Genomic DNA, 12,118 nt, shown 5'->3' on the forward strand with positions numbered 1-12,118 from the left:
AGAAAACTCCAAACAAACAAACAAACAAAAAGTCCGAAGTGGAAATAATATAACTTATAAAGTGGCGGTGAGCTAGAGCTGGCCTGCATCAGCTCATGGGCGCTGATCATTTACATTTTCAGGAATTTTGCAAGCGGTTGGCTTCGCGTTCATAGCTTGAAATCAGCCATGGATAGAGTATTTACACCAAAGAAATCGGCAAATGCTACATACTGGGTTTTTATTTTTCTTTCTCGATCGCTGATGGTTAAACATTTACCAGCATCCCACCACTTACAAGAAGAATAGCTCCTAAGGCACTTAGAAGACGGACAAGTACAGGGATAGAAATTGGGCAGACAAGCAGTCCCGTCTCGCCACTGCCACTGGGGTCACCTTGAGGAAGTCACTTGCTTTCTGCATTGCAAGTTCCTCATTCCGTCTGTAATAAAACTTTCCCGTCTGCTCCACAGGGCTGTTTAGCATCAAACAAGATAATGTGTAGGAAATGGTTTTGAAAGGTACAATGTTAAATGTGAGTGTTATTTTCAAGTGCTTAAATTGCCCGTTATTTCAAGCTCTTAAGTCACATTTCAGTGTCAACCGCTGGTTCAATCACCTGCATTTCTGGGCTTTGGGGTTGTTCACAATATGGTAATTTTGTCTTCTCTCCAAGTAGCCAGGCATAGGTAGCCGTAGGTGTGTGGCTCCCGCATTTCTCGCCAGGGTAACCGTAACCGCTTCACCTGGGGGCTGGGTATGGCCAGACCATTATGATGGAGTTGGGTTTTGTAGGTGGGGTTGGTCTTTCTGCTCCTTGCCAGCTCCACAAATCTAGGTTTTGACAACTAGACCAACCTGGAGGGGACACCGCTGGGTCTGCAATCTGGCGCCATCTGGTGGTCACTCCCTTTACATTTGGGTGGATGAGTCTCCATCCAGGGGTGACCCCCTAATACGCTGCTGTGTTTTGGGTGCAGTAGCCCATCTACGCCTCCTCTTCCCTGTGCTGATCAGTTTTATCCCCTTCCAGATCTATCCAAAGTTGTTTTGTCTCTGAGCTTAGGCCACACTGACTGGTTTTCGCTAACATCTTAGGATTCAGCAAGTAAAACAATGAAAATGGACTAAGAATGATGAGATGGGGTTCTAAGCCTGGCTCTTCCACCGCCTAATTTTGTGACCTTCACTGTAGCGCTTATTCCCTGTGGGCCTCAGTTTACCATACTAAAAGCAGGGGGATAGAACTTGATTCTGTGACTTTTTGCTGTGAATGCCAGGTGTAGAGAAGGGTAAGATAGTGTTTGGCAATAAAATGGAACCTTTGCTGTCAAGGAGACCCGCCTTTTTTTTTTTTTTTTTTTTTTTTTGGCTAAAACTTGCTGCCTGTGACTGCATTTCTGTTGCTATAGCAATGCAAAGTGGTGACATCACACTGAACTGCCACGGAGATGAGGATGCTCTCACCAACAATGAATTCCATCACCACTGTGCTGGAGTTTGAGAAGGAGGTTGGCGGTTTCTTTCTCCAAGATGCTTGCATTGCTCCTAATTGGGTTAGCTGGGATTGGGACGCACTGGTTAGTGGGCAATTTTGTTTATTTCTGCTCCTGCACTTACTGCCCTGTCCACGCCCCAGGCGATTTTTACCACTTGTCCCGTCTTTCCCAGCTTATCTACTGACTTGTCACAATGGGGTTCAGCTGTGTCTCCTTCCTTAACTACTGTGGAGAGCCTAGAATTCCAGCAGCTGATTCCTGTCATAAAAATCAAGATCAGAGAAGGGGAGACTTAGGAGGACTGGCTCATTTGTCTCTCATTTTAATAGCTAAAGATTCCTTTTGAGTATAGCTGCAAACAGACCATCTCCTCACATGGATTGCTGAGCCCATCTTGTCCACAGCCTGGACCGCACAGATGTGATGTCTTGGAGCTATACAGACTTCAGATTACCCCTGTCCTGGGAAATGGGAATAATGGGAAACAGATCCATAGACTATTTCCAATTGTTGCTCCCTCTGATGTGGAGTTGTCACTTGAGCTCTGTCCTGGTGCAATGTCCATGGCCACTGGTCCAGTGGCCTTTATGTGGCCCTATTAAAGAGACTCGTTTCTCTCTTTCTCAACCAGGCAGTCTGTGAGTTCCCAGTTTGTATGGAAGGACTCTCAGTTTCTCTTCCAGAGAAGATAGGCAGAAGCTAAATATGGTCTCTCCTCCTGCACAGCTGTAGAATCTCATAGCTGTGGGTACCACTGGTAAGTGCTCCACTGCTGGGGATGAAGGGTGTGGTCAGCTGGGCTCTACTCAAGTCCCTCTGGAGGCTGCTGCTTTGGTCTGGTTTCCCCCTCCTCTTTGCAAAGTCATACATAGGCTGTGTCTGGACCACAGTGGAGTTAAAGTCTCCTCTCGCCCTCCCAGCCTGGGGCCCTTATATCATGTCCCCTTCTGCGGGTAGCTGTGTGCAGAGCTGCCTCTTACCTCTGAGTCCTTCTCCACTTGGCTGTGGAGGATGTATCTAAACTCCTTTCACTGTCAACCTCTACATCCAAAGCCACCACTTCATCTAAAATGGAGAAAACTTTTCTTATGGTCATGGGGCCATGACCTTTGTCTTCACTTCATGCTTTCTTTTTACTGCCTTAGCCTGAGCATTGTGGGTAGGGTTGCTGGGGAGTCTGGATGGGATCAGAGGCTGTGGAGAGTGAATGCCATTCCATTGAAAATACTGAATAAACTGAACAGAACTGAGAAGGAATATTTATGAAGAGACTGGGAGGTGAAACCAATACGGCTGGAGCTCAGAGAACCCCCACACCCACATCCAGCCCTGATGCGAGACTTGCGCCCAGTGAGTGCTTACAGTTGGTGGGCACTGCAGTTGTAGAACTTGAACTCGGTGCTGACAAATATCTTCCCTGTCTCCTTGGATCTCAGCTGCAGCTCCAGCCCAAACCAGTCTGGGGAGAAAAAAAGGAGAGGGTAACATCCTGGGGACTCAGTGGACCATCCATTAAGCCACTCCAGGGCTCTCTTGGGGCACAGATGGTAGATAAATGCTGCCTGGGTCATCTCTTCCCAAGAAGGTCCCTCTGGTCCTGTTGAGACACCCGTCACTGAGACCCAGACGCCCTCAAGCCCCCTCTTAGGGGAAACAGAATGAATCACATCCCAAAGAAACCCTTGCTTTGGTCAGGCATCTTCAGTTACTGAAGGACTTTCAGAAATATTAGGCCAGAACCCCTCAAGCCCCCAGGTTCCATGGGGAGAAGCCCACTGAAAATCACTGGCTGGAGCCACTGCCATCCCTAGAAGGGAAGGGAAGTCTGGAGAAACTCTGCGCGCTGTGCAGACTTAGCCCAAATGGGAGCAAGGGATTTCCTTCTTTCTGAATTTTGCTTTGGAGCATGATAATTAGCCTTCAAACTCAAATAAGTTATATAAGCCCATGTTAGGGTCTGCGATATGAAGGCTTGGTCAGGCAACTTTTGTGCTAGTGCTCGCCACCTCTTCCCCTGTGATCCTCTACTCTTGACCACTCTGGTAGGGCAGCCCCTGGCATGTGACCGTCATGGCACGCACTTCTTACCTTGATCCAGAGGGATGACAGGGACATCCTTGGGCCCTGGTGAGATGCAGATGACCTGGCTCCCAGACACCTGTCCCTCCACCTCCGTCAGGTTCCCAAAGGCACAGGAGATGCCCACAGACAGGTCAGGAGCATCGCTCACAACCAAGCTGAGCTGTGGGTGGAGCAAAGAGATGAGGCCGTAGGAAGAGTCCTAGGGGCTCAGGAGACCTGAGCTCCGGCCTGGCCCTGCTGTGGCCTGCTTGCTGACCAATCTCCCCCAACCTCATCTCTACAGGAGGACATGGGTAGTGCAGTCAATGGTCTTTATTAATATCACTGTTCATTTCTTTTTCAGTCTTGTCCAGCGTCAGAAAGGACTGGGTGAGGGGCACTAGAGGGACAGGTACCCAAATCCATCTCAGGCCCTCATCATTCTGACCTGAAAAACCATGACAATGGAAAGCATGTCATGAGCTGAGCCCTTTTGCAAACAAGCCTTAACACTGGTTTTCCAATCTGGAGGCTTACTAGGTTGGTGGAAGACAGCTAGCTCCTCCCTCTGGCTAGGATTCCGGGGCTGCTTATCAGGATGGTGAGTGTCCTAGAGGTTCTGCCTCTCTGTCCCCCCAACGCCCAGCAGGTGCTCTGCTGGCTGACAGCTCCCTTCCAGTAGGACAGTGGCTTCACAAGGAACTGTGGGGATCAGAGAAAGCAAGGAATGTGGACACCAGCAGCTCGGATGATGTCTGCTGCTGCCGATGGGTTCCACTGATCTAGGCCAGTGCCTTCCAGCCTTTTCAGGTTTGCATACCCTCCTTTGAATGGTAAAAATACCACAGCCGCCGCCCCCGAAATGAGTTTGTTCTCAATTACCACAATAGAACATCTAAGTGAAATCTGACACAATAGGCAAAAAATGCGACTGGCTTCCTGGAGCAACCAGGAGTGACCATAAGGGTTCATGGTGGTGACAATACCCTCCCTCCCCATAACCCCCCCACCGGAGCCTCCAAGTTGGGAACCGCACTGTAGGTAGGTCTCCCTTTGTCTTCCTACCAACACCTGGCTGTATTTATTTGCAGTGGCTTCTCACTCACAATGAGCGTCACCTCGCCTCTCCAAACATTTGTTTGCTGCTGAATCTCTGCCCCAGTTTCGTTTCCATGGGGCCAAGAGACTTAGGTACAAACTCCCCTGTTTGTTCCCTCAGCTCCATGGGAATCAGAGCCTCCTGGTGGGGATGAATGAACCAAAATCTTGGAAGGTTCATTAACTAATTAACATCCGTAAATGCTCATAAAACCTTCAGAATGAAATAATCACGCAGGGCCTAAGGACATGAAATATTTGAGGTTGTACCTCGACAGGTGGTTAAGGGCTATTTTATTCTCTTTAATATTCTCTTTAAGTACACACTGATTGTGACTTATGTCTCAGTCTCTTGGCATCTGTCTCTCCTCTATGTGTCTCTCTCTGTCTCTGTCTCTGTCTCTCTCTCTCACACACACACACACACACACACACAGGCAACTCTAGGTCTCTGTGAAAAACTGCATGGAGTGGAGGCATGTAAATACAGCACACAGCCGAGAATGTGTTATTTAGAGTCGGACTGCACTACGTTGTAGAGGTTTGTTACTAAATGCAGAATCTAGATTTACAAAACAGATCAATGGGTAATGAGTTTGCAAGGAGTGCGGAGAATGACTGTGCCCTTTACCATAGGAGCTACCGTAGGCTTTCATTGTCTACAAACACCGTTTCCTTGGAGCATTTCAAGTGTGAGCCAGCGACAGATACACGTGTTCAAGGAACGCGCGTTCCCAGCCCCAGCCCCAGCCCCAGCCCCCTGGAGGAGTTTCTTACCCGCCGGCTGTGCTCAGACACGGAGATGCTGCTGGGATGCACCTCGAGGCTCATGCACTGGCTGATGCTGGCGGCAAATCGATTAGGTTCCCAGGCCCGCTGGCACTTGTCCCTGCGGGAGCACCTGCCGCAGACACAGATTCACAAGGGGTCAGGCCTCTGAGACCCATCTTCACTGTCCCCTGGGGGTTTTTAAGAGGGGTTTGCTGCTCTGAGGCTCGTAGCTTGTCTTCTCATGACACTTTTCACTTACCCCAGAGGGCTTGGGTGACTCCCAGATGGTCCTGATCACAGTTACACAGAGACTAAGAGGAGGTGGGATTAACCCTCAGTATGAGACATACGGTTTAGACCAAGAGAATAGCTCCTGATAGGCAGCATCTTTATAGGACATTCGTGGAGCAAGGGTGGGAAGTTTGGAGAATGTGAGGAGCAGCACACAAGACTTGCAGAATATGAGCCCTGGAGCCAGAGGGCCTGGGTACTCCCCACACCCCCTGCGATTGACTTCGTACTGTGTCCCCCTGGGCAAGCAACTTAATCTGTCCATGCCTCAGTTTCCTCAAGCCTAAAATGGTGAAGATAGTGATAATACCCTACCTCCTAGGGCTGGTGTAAGGATTAAAATTAAGTACCTAAATGGCTTTTTAGGGGCTCCTGGGTGGCTCAGTCAGTTGAAGGTCCGACTCTTGATTTCGACTCAGGTCTTGATCTCAGGGTCATGGGATGGAGGCCTGGGTGGGGCTCCCCGCTGAGACTCCCCCTCCATCCCTCCCCGTTGCTTGCTTGCTCTCTCTTGCATGCTCTCTCTCTAACATAGATTTTTTAAAAAAGAAAATGGCTTTTTAGCCCTTAGAATAAAAATATTAATGATGAAGACCATTCATGTTATTATTCCACACCCCCAAAATGTGTGGGTCAGTGTGCATGCGATCTTGTGGCTGGACTAATGGCTCTCTGAAGGCAGGGACCATGTTTTATTCATTGAGATATCTACCTGTCACATGGTATATTTTAAATAAATATTTGCAGTGTGAAATAATGCCTGGAGACAGAGAGGCAGACCAGGAGTCGCAGCCGGGGCTGCCTGCGTCTGCAAGCTGTGTGGCCTCGTCTCCCGACAGCTTCATCTCAGCCCAGGGTGGCAGGTGGGCATGGTGTAGCATCTGGTTGCCACCTACGTCACAGGGGAGCACACTCCAGGGCTGGGGCTTTTCCAGACCGAATAGCCCCCGACAAACCACAAGATGCCACAAGCAGGCAGTGATTCCCACCCCAACTCCCCCCACCCTCATGCCCCCCCACCCACCCACCAGGGCCCTCCCCTCTTCCTTTCCAGGCACATAATGGATCTAAATATGAATGCTGTCAAAGAAAAGAATTATTGAGGTTTAAGTGAATCCTTAAGATAGCTCTAAAGTGAGCTCTTGACTGGAGCCTTTATCTCATTGACTCACTGAAATGGCTCTTTTTTATCATACTATTTATGGCAACAGCCCTAACAGAGATAAATAGCCTTGGAGACAATAACACACTTGCAAGAGCAAGGCATGCAGAAGAGACAGGAAGGTTTCAAATCCCCCCGGACCCAGAGCCTCTCCTACAATCTCCCTCAGCCTCTGGCTCCATTAGAGTCCAGGGAGCTGGAGGTGGGCCCCCCCCAGCTCCCTCCCGTTCCTGAGGCAGGCCACTGGTGGCAGGTGGGAGGGCACCGTGGGACGGCTGGTGACCACGAGAAAGACCCAAGAGGAGAAAGCTCTGAGTAGAGACAGAAACCTACGCGTGTTCTCGGCAGACAGGCAGGGTGGCTGGAAGCAGAGGTGTGCCCCGTAGATGGGAGAGATTCTCTGCCACGGGGAAGGGGGTCCGAGGATGGAGGAGATTGGAGACTGTCCTGATGTGGCTCAGTCATTCTAGAAGCCACAGCCACCCGGACAAGAAGATGACAGGGGTGGTGTGGGGCCACCCCTGAGACAGATGAGCAGGCTCAAGCAGGAGCTGGGGGACACGGTTGTCCTTGCTGTTGAATTAATGGCAATCCCCCATGTCGGAGTGGCATGTGCCACCTGCAGGAAGAGCCACTGGCACAGAAGCCGGGAGGGCAGGCTAGGGCGCAGGGAGTGGGCGGTGTGGCTGGCATGCCCACTGCACAATGAGAGGGCACGTAGCCTAGGACACTTTGCACAGAGCGGGGGCAGCTGTCAGCTTCCCTGGAGGAAGAAATCCCCTTGACAGAGATTCAGCTGGCCCGCTGGTCGGCCGCACTGAGGGGAAGCACAGCGTCAGCCACCTTTGCCGTTCCTGGGGCGCTGGCATCTGTACCACTTGCCTGACCTAAGTGGCGACCCGTCGCCTGGGTTCTAGCAAGAGCATTTTTGGCCAAACTTCTTGAGCCTCTTAACCTCCGAACCCAAGCAGGGAACCCAGGATTTCTTTGTGGGCTCAAATCCAGTCCGGATTTTGCATCTGTGAGGCGCTTGCTTGCCCCCCTCCCTCCATAGCCCTCGCAACACCTGCTGCAGAGGCTGGAAGCCAAGAGCTATTGTGCAGGACCCTGAACTCTGGCCCTCCGCCTCCGCCTCCACCCCAAACCCGGCACATTTCATGGAGATGCTTTGCTGGCTGGCAGGGAGCCACGGAGCTTCCAACTCCATTGGGGAACAGGACTCCTAGCCAGCTCTTGCCTTTCGGGTTTTCACCCTCTTCTCTCCCTCTGGGGCCCTTCGAATTAGGAAGTTTAAGTGTGATTTTGCATTTCTATTGAGCTGGTATTCAACGGGCCAGGATGTATCTGAATAGGGGTGTGAGGCTAGTTAGAGGGAGATGCAGACTTCTTGAAATCATGAATTAATGAGGCCAGAAGGGTCCTCCCAAAGGTTCAGAGTTCATAATAATTATTTTGATTGGTACAGCCTATTCTGAGCTTCCTTATTTTGAAAACATTTATTATTTCATTTAATCCTCACGGTTTACCTGCCAGGCAGGCATCATCCCTATTCAGCACTGGGGAAATGGAGGCCCAAAGTCCTCCGTGGACCAGCCGGGGTCACACAGCAGTTCACTGGAGTCCAGACCCCCCAGGCCCCGACCCCAGCACACTGCCCTCTGCACGCCGGCGGCAGGAGGCACTGAGGAGGTTCTGGGGAAACCCTAGAGCTTCTACAGCTTCCCCCGTGAGTTCTTCTGGAACCGCTACCCTCCCCAGCGTCGACAAGGTGCAGACTTCAGAGCAGCCTGGAGGGCAGAATTTGGAAGTGAGATGAGAGGCAAGGGCATTACTCTGGAAAAGAAGGACCCTCCAACCCGTGTGGCCTCTCTTCCTGTTCTCCAACCTGGATTAGAATTACTGGAAATTCCTCTCCCTGGAAACCACAGTCACATCCTCATCAACACTCCCAGGAAAGCACCTGGCCATCTGCATTCTGGGCCCTTTTCCCGAAGGATCCCCAACTTACATGTTGTGTAGGGCGCACCAGCCACAGTGAGGGTCCCCCGAGCTCAGACATTCCCCACAGGTCGTGTACTGTTCGCAGGATTCCACAGGGACCCTGGTGATCTAGCGGAAAGATGAAAGAGAGTGTGGTTATATCAGGGAGTGACGACTGGGTGATGCGGGTTCAGACTCACCTACACCCACCCACACTTGCACTGTCCCCACCCCTAAAGAGGTGACACTGCGGGGGGCAGGGGGGATCAATGGCCACCCTTATGCTCTCATCTGTTTGCCTGGTGCAAGGAGGGTACAGCTAAGGGGAATGTGTTTCTGGGGGTGGCAGGCCCAGGGCGCTTCTTGCCTTCACCAGGGGCAGAAACCAATCTTCCTGTCTGTCTGTCTCTCTCTTTTTTTTTTTTTTTTAAAGATTTTGTTTATTCATTCATGAGAGACACACAGAGAGAGGCAGAGACTCAGGCAGAGGGAGAAGCAGGCCCCCTGCGGGGACTGCAGGACTCGATCCCAGGACCCTGAGATCATGCCCTGAGCCAAAGGCAGATGCTCAACCGCTGAGCCACCCAGGTGCCTCCTTCCTGTCTCTTTCTGCCCACCACGCCCTTGCAAGAGCTGGCCAGGCTCCTGCTAAGTGCTGAAAATGGTTAAAACTCTGTGGAAAGCCTATTGAGTGCCACCGACTTGTCTCTGAAGGGCTTTCAGCTGGGCTTGGGCTGAGACATCCTGCCCCTCACAGGCACAGAAAACATTTAAAAAGGGAGAGAAGGAGAAACTTTTCCTATCAAATAATATTCATCATATGGCACAGTCTCTTTACAGCCAACCAAACATACCACCTGGATCCAATTATCCCATTCTCTGATGTCTGTATTCAATTTTTCTAGTAAATCTCCCATCCTTTGAAAAGTCTGGCTAAATGGGAACATCCACAGAGATGAGCTGCTGGGGAAAGTGGGATTTTACAGATCGAGTCCCTGCCCCCTACCCCAAGCGTGCAGCCCCAGCAAGCTCCCGTCCATTCCCCGTGGGGTCCCGCAGGGCCCTGAGGTGGGCCTGCCTGGACCTGACACCTCCACCTGCCCAGTGTGTGGTACTCAGGCCAGGTAAGAAGATCAGAAGATTGAAGTCTTCCATTTGCTATGTCAGGCACTGCCACTGGTCGGGGCAGGAGGCTGCTGGGCTGCAAAACCATTTGCCGGGCTGGGGATGGGTTCTCCTTTGGCAGGGTGTAGAGGTCCCCCACCCACTGGTTGTGTGAACTCAAGTGCAAACACCCCCCAGGGGCCAGCCCCATGGTGTTTGGCCTCTGGCAGATGGACAAAGGATCTGCTGGAGACACTTTCACAGCATCCTCCTGAGAGGCTTGGGAGAAGTTTAACACGCTTCTCTAGCAAATGTTTATCAGATGTCACCATAAGGAGGCTCCGGTGCTATGTGACACAGAAATACCAGCCGTCAGGACACAGAGCCCTGCCCTGCAGAGCTCAGAGTCCAGGGGGAGTTGGTGACTGCAAAGCCAGAGCTCCTCGCATGGGACGGGTGTGACTTCCAGGAGGGACCCTTCCAGGAGGGGCCCCCCAACTTGTAGGGGGCAGGGGCTACTGGGGTAAGTGTGAGTCAGCGAGGGCAGGAGCGGGCCGGGCAGAGACCCGTAAGGGCGCTGCATGCTGACCGATGTCACGAGCAGGAGTATCATGGACAAGTTCAGCGTAACGCAAGGGTGTGGCCTGGCCGGGGCATCGTGAGATGTCAGGGGACATACTCAGGGGCCAGACCAAGAAAGGTCATGTGCACCAGCCTCAGGAGGCTTCCTTTTTCTGTTGGGTGCTCCTCCTTACCATATCCTAACACCTAATATTCATATTACAAAGCTCTCCAGTAAGGGAGCGGCCATGATCAGCTTTTTTTTTTTTTTAAATATTTTGTTTATTTATTCATGAGAGACAGAGAGAGAGAGAGAGAGAGGCAGAGACACAGGCAGAGGGAGAAGCAGGCTCCATGCAGGGAGCCCGACGTGGGACTCGATCCCGGGTCTCCAGGATCACGCCCTGGGCTGAAGGCGATGCTAAACCGCTGAGCCACCCGGGCTGCCCCATGATCAGCTTTAAACAGTCCTAACCTTCTAATAACAAAAACATGAAATGCAAGCAGGATAATAGCAAAATCTTGCAATTCAGTTTAAGAAGTTGGTATATCAGTGGAGGTTAGTCTGAAGTAGCGCCCACATACTAGACCTGAGGATGTGAGTTGAAGCCATGTCCAGTATGGCCCGACAGGATGAGATATTAGCCAAGGGGCTAATTTGCTCATGAGCTGCATAAATAGGGTATGAGGGTGGAGAGAGGCCAGCCCACAGTGGGGAGTGCCCAGCTCGGGTCTCTGCTCCAGGAGTGGTGTCGTTCAACCAGAGGTCCTTTCTGGAAGAGTGGTCAGGATGGGGCGGGATCCAGATGCAACAGCTGAGGTCCAGCTGAGGGATCTAGGATGTTTACTGAGGTCTGAGAAGATGAGTCTTGAGGTGATTTTCCAACGTTTATTATTTTTTTAAAGATTTTATTTATTTATGAGAGACACAGAGAGAGGCAGAGACACAGGCAGAGGGAGAAGCAGGCTCCCTGCAAGGAGCCCGATGTGGGACTCGATCCCAGGACCCCAGAATCACGCCCTGAACTGAAGGCAGACACTCAATCGCTGAGCCACCCAGGCATCCTGGTTTTCCAACGTTTGAAGGGAAGCAGTACGGCCACAGCAGGACTCATGGGCGCCAAGTTTCAGGAAAGCCCAACCTGGGAAGGTCTAGGTTGTCCAGTAGCACTCGCTTCTGCAAGGAACTCCCATCACGGGGATGCATAAGCAGAGTCAAGGTGACAGGTATGTGGAAGGCTGGCAGAGGGATTTCTGCCCTCAGAGGGAGGCTGTACTTGTCCTTCACATTCTGGCCTTTGCGATTCTACTTCCCAGTTTACCTAACTCCTCCCTGAGACTGTTCACAATTTTTGTCCTGAATGACTTGGTACAGTTGAAAGAGACCATATAGGGGCACCAGAGTGGCTCCGTTGGTTAAGCGTCTGACTCTTGATTTTGGTCCAGGTCATGACTTCAGGGTCCTGAGATGGAGCCTCACATAGGGCTCCGTGCTGGGCGTGAAGCCTGCTTAAGATGCTCCCTCTCCCTGTCCCTCTGCTCCACCCACTCTGGCTCTTGCATGTGCTCTCTCTCTCTCTATCCAATCAATCAACCAATCAATCAATCAATC

The 12,118-nt window shown here is 51.4% G+C and overlaps 1 protein-coding gene and 1 long non-coding RNA gene across 8 annotated transcripts in view; one reads left to right on the top strand and one right to left on the bottom strand.

Moving 5' to 3' along the window:
- PLXNA2 (plexin A2) overlaps positions 1–12,118 on the bottom strand; it is a 206,089-nt gene that overhangs the window by 64,331 nt on the left and 129,640 nt on the right. For both annotated transcript variants that reach the window (XM_025429788.3, XM_049112062.1), the window contains exons 5-8: positions 8,870–8,970; positions 5,415–5,538; positions 3,567–3,720; positions 2,841–2,937 (exon numbers count right to left, since the gene is read on the bottom strand). In XM_025429788.3, the coding sequence (XP_025285573.1) occupies positions 2,841–2,937; positions 3,567–3,720; positions 5,415–5,538; positions 8,870–8,970 (476 nt within the window). The remainder of the gene's footprint in view (positions 1–2,840; positions 2,938–3,566; positions 3,721–5,414; positions 5,539–8,869; positions 8,971–12,118) is intronic.
- On the top strand, positions 25–6,291 carry LOC112648327 (uncharacterized). 6 transcript variants are annotated; one of them, XR_003128922.3, is made up of 3 exons: positions 47–1,559; positions 2,110–4,730; positions 5,274–6,291. It is a non-coding gene; the product is annotated as an uncharacterized LOC112648327 (long non-coding RNA). The 6 variants fall into 6 exon arrangements; XR_003128921.3 differs by having other exon boundaries at positions 48–1,559; positions 2,110–4,349; positions 4,631–6,291; XR_003128920.3 differs by having other exon boundaries at positions 48–1,559; positions 2,110–4,079; positions 4,189–6,291.

The sequence above is a fragment of the Canis lupus genome, chromosome 7 (genome assembly GCF_003254725.2).
Source record: "Canis lupus dingo isolate Sandy chromosome 7, ASM325472v2, whole genome shotgun sequence".
Lineage (NCBI taxonomy): Eukaryota > Metazoa > Chordata > Mammalia > Carnivora > Canidae > Canis > Canis lupus.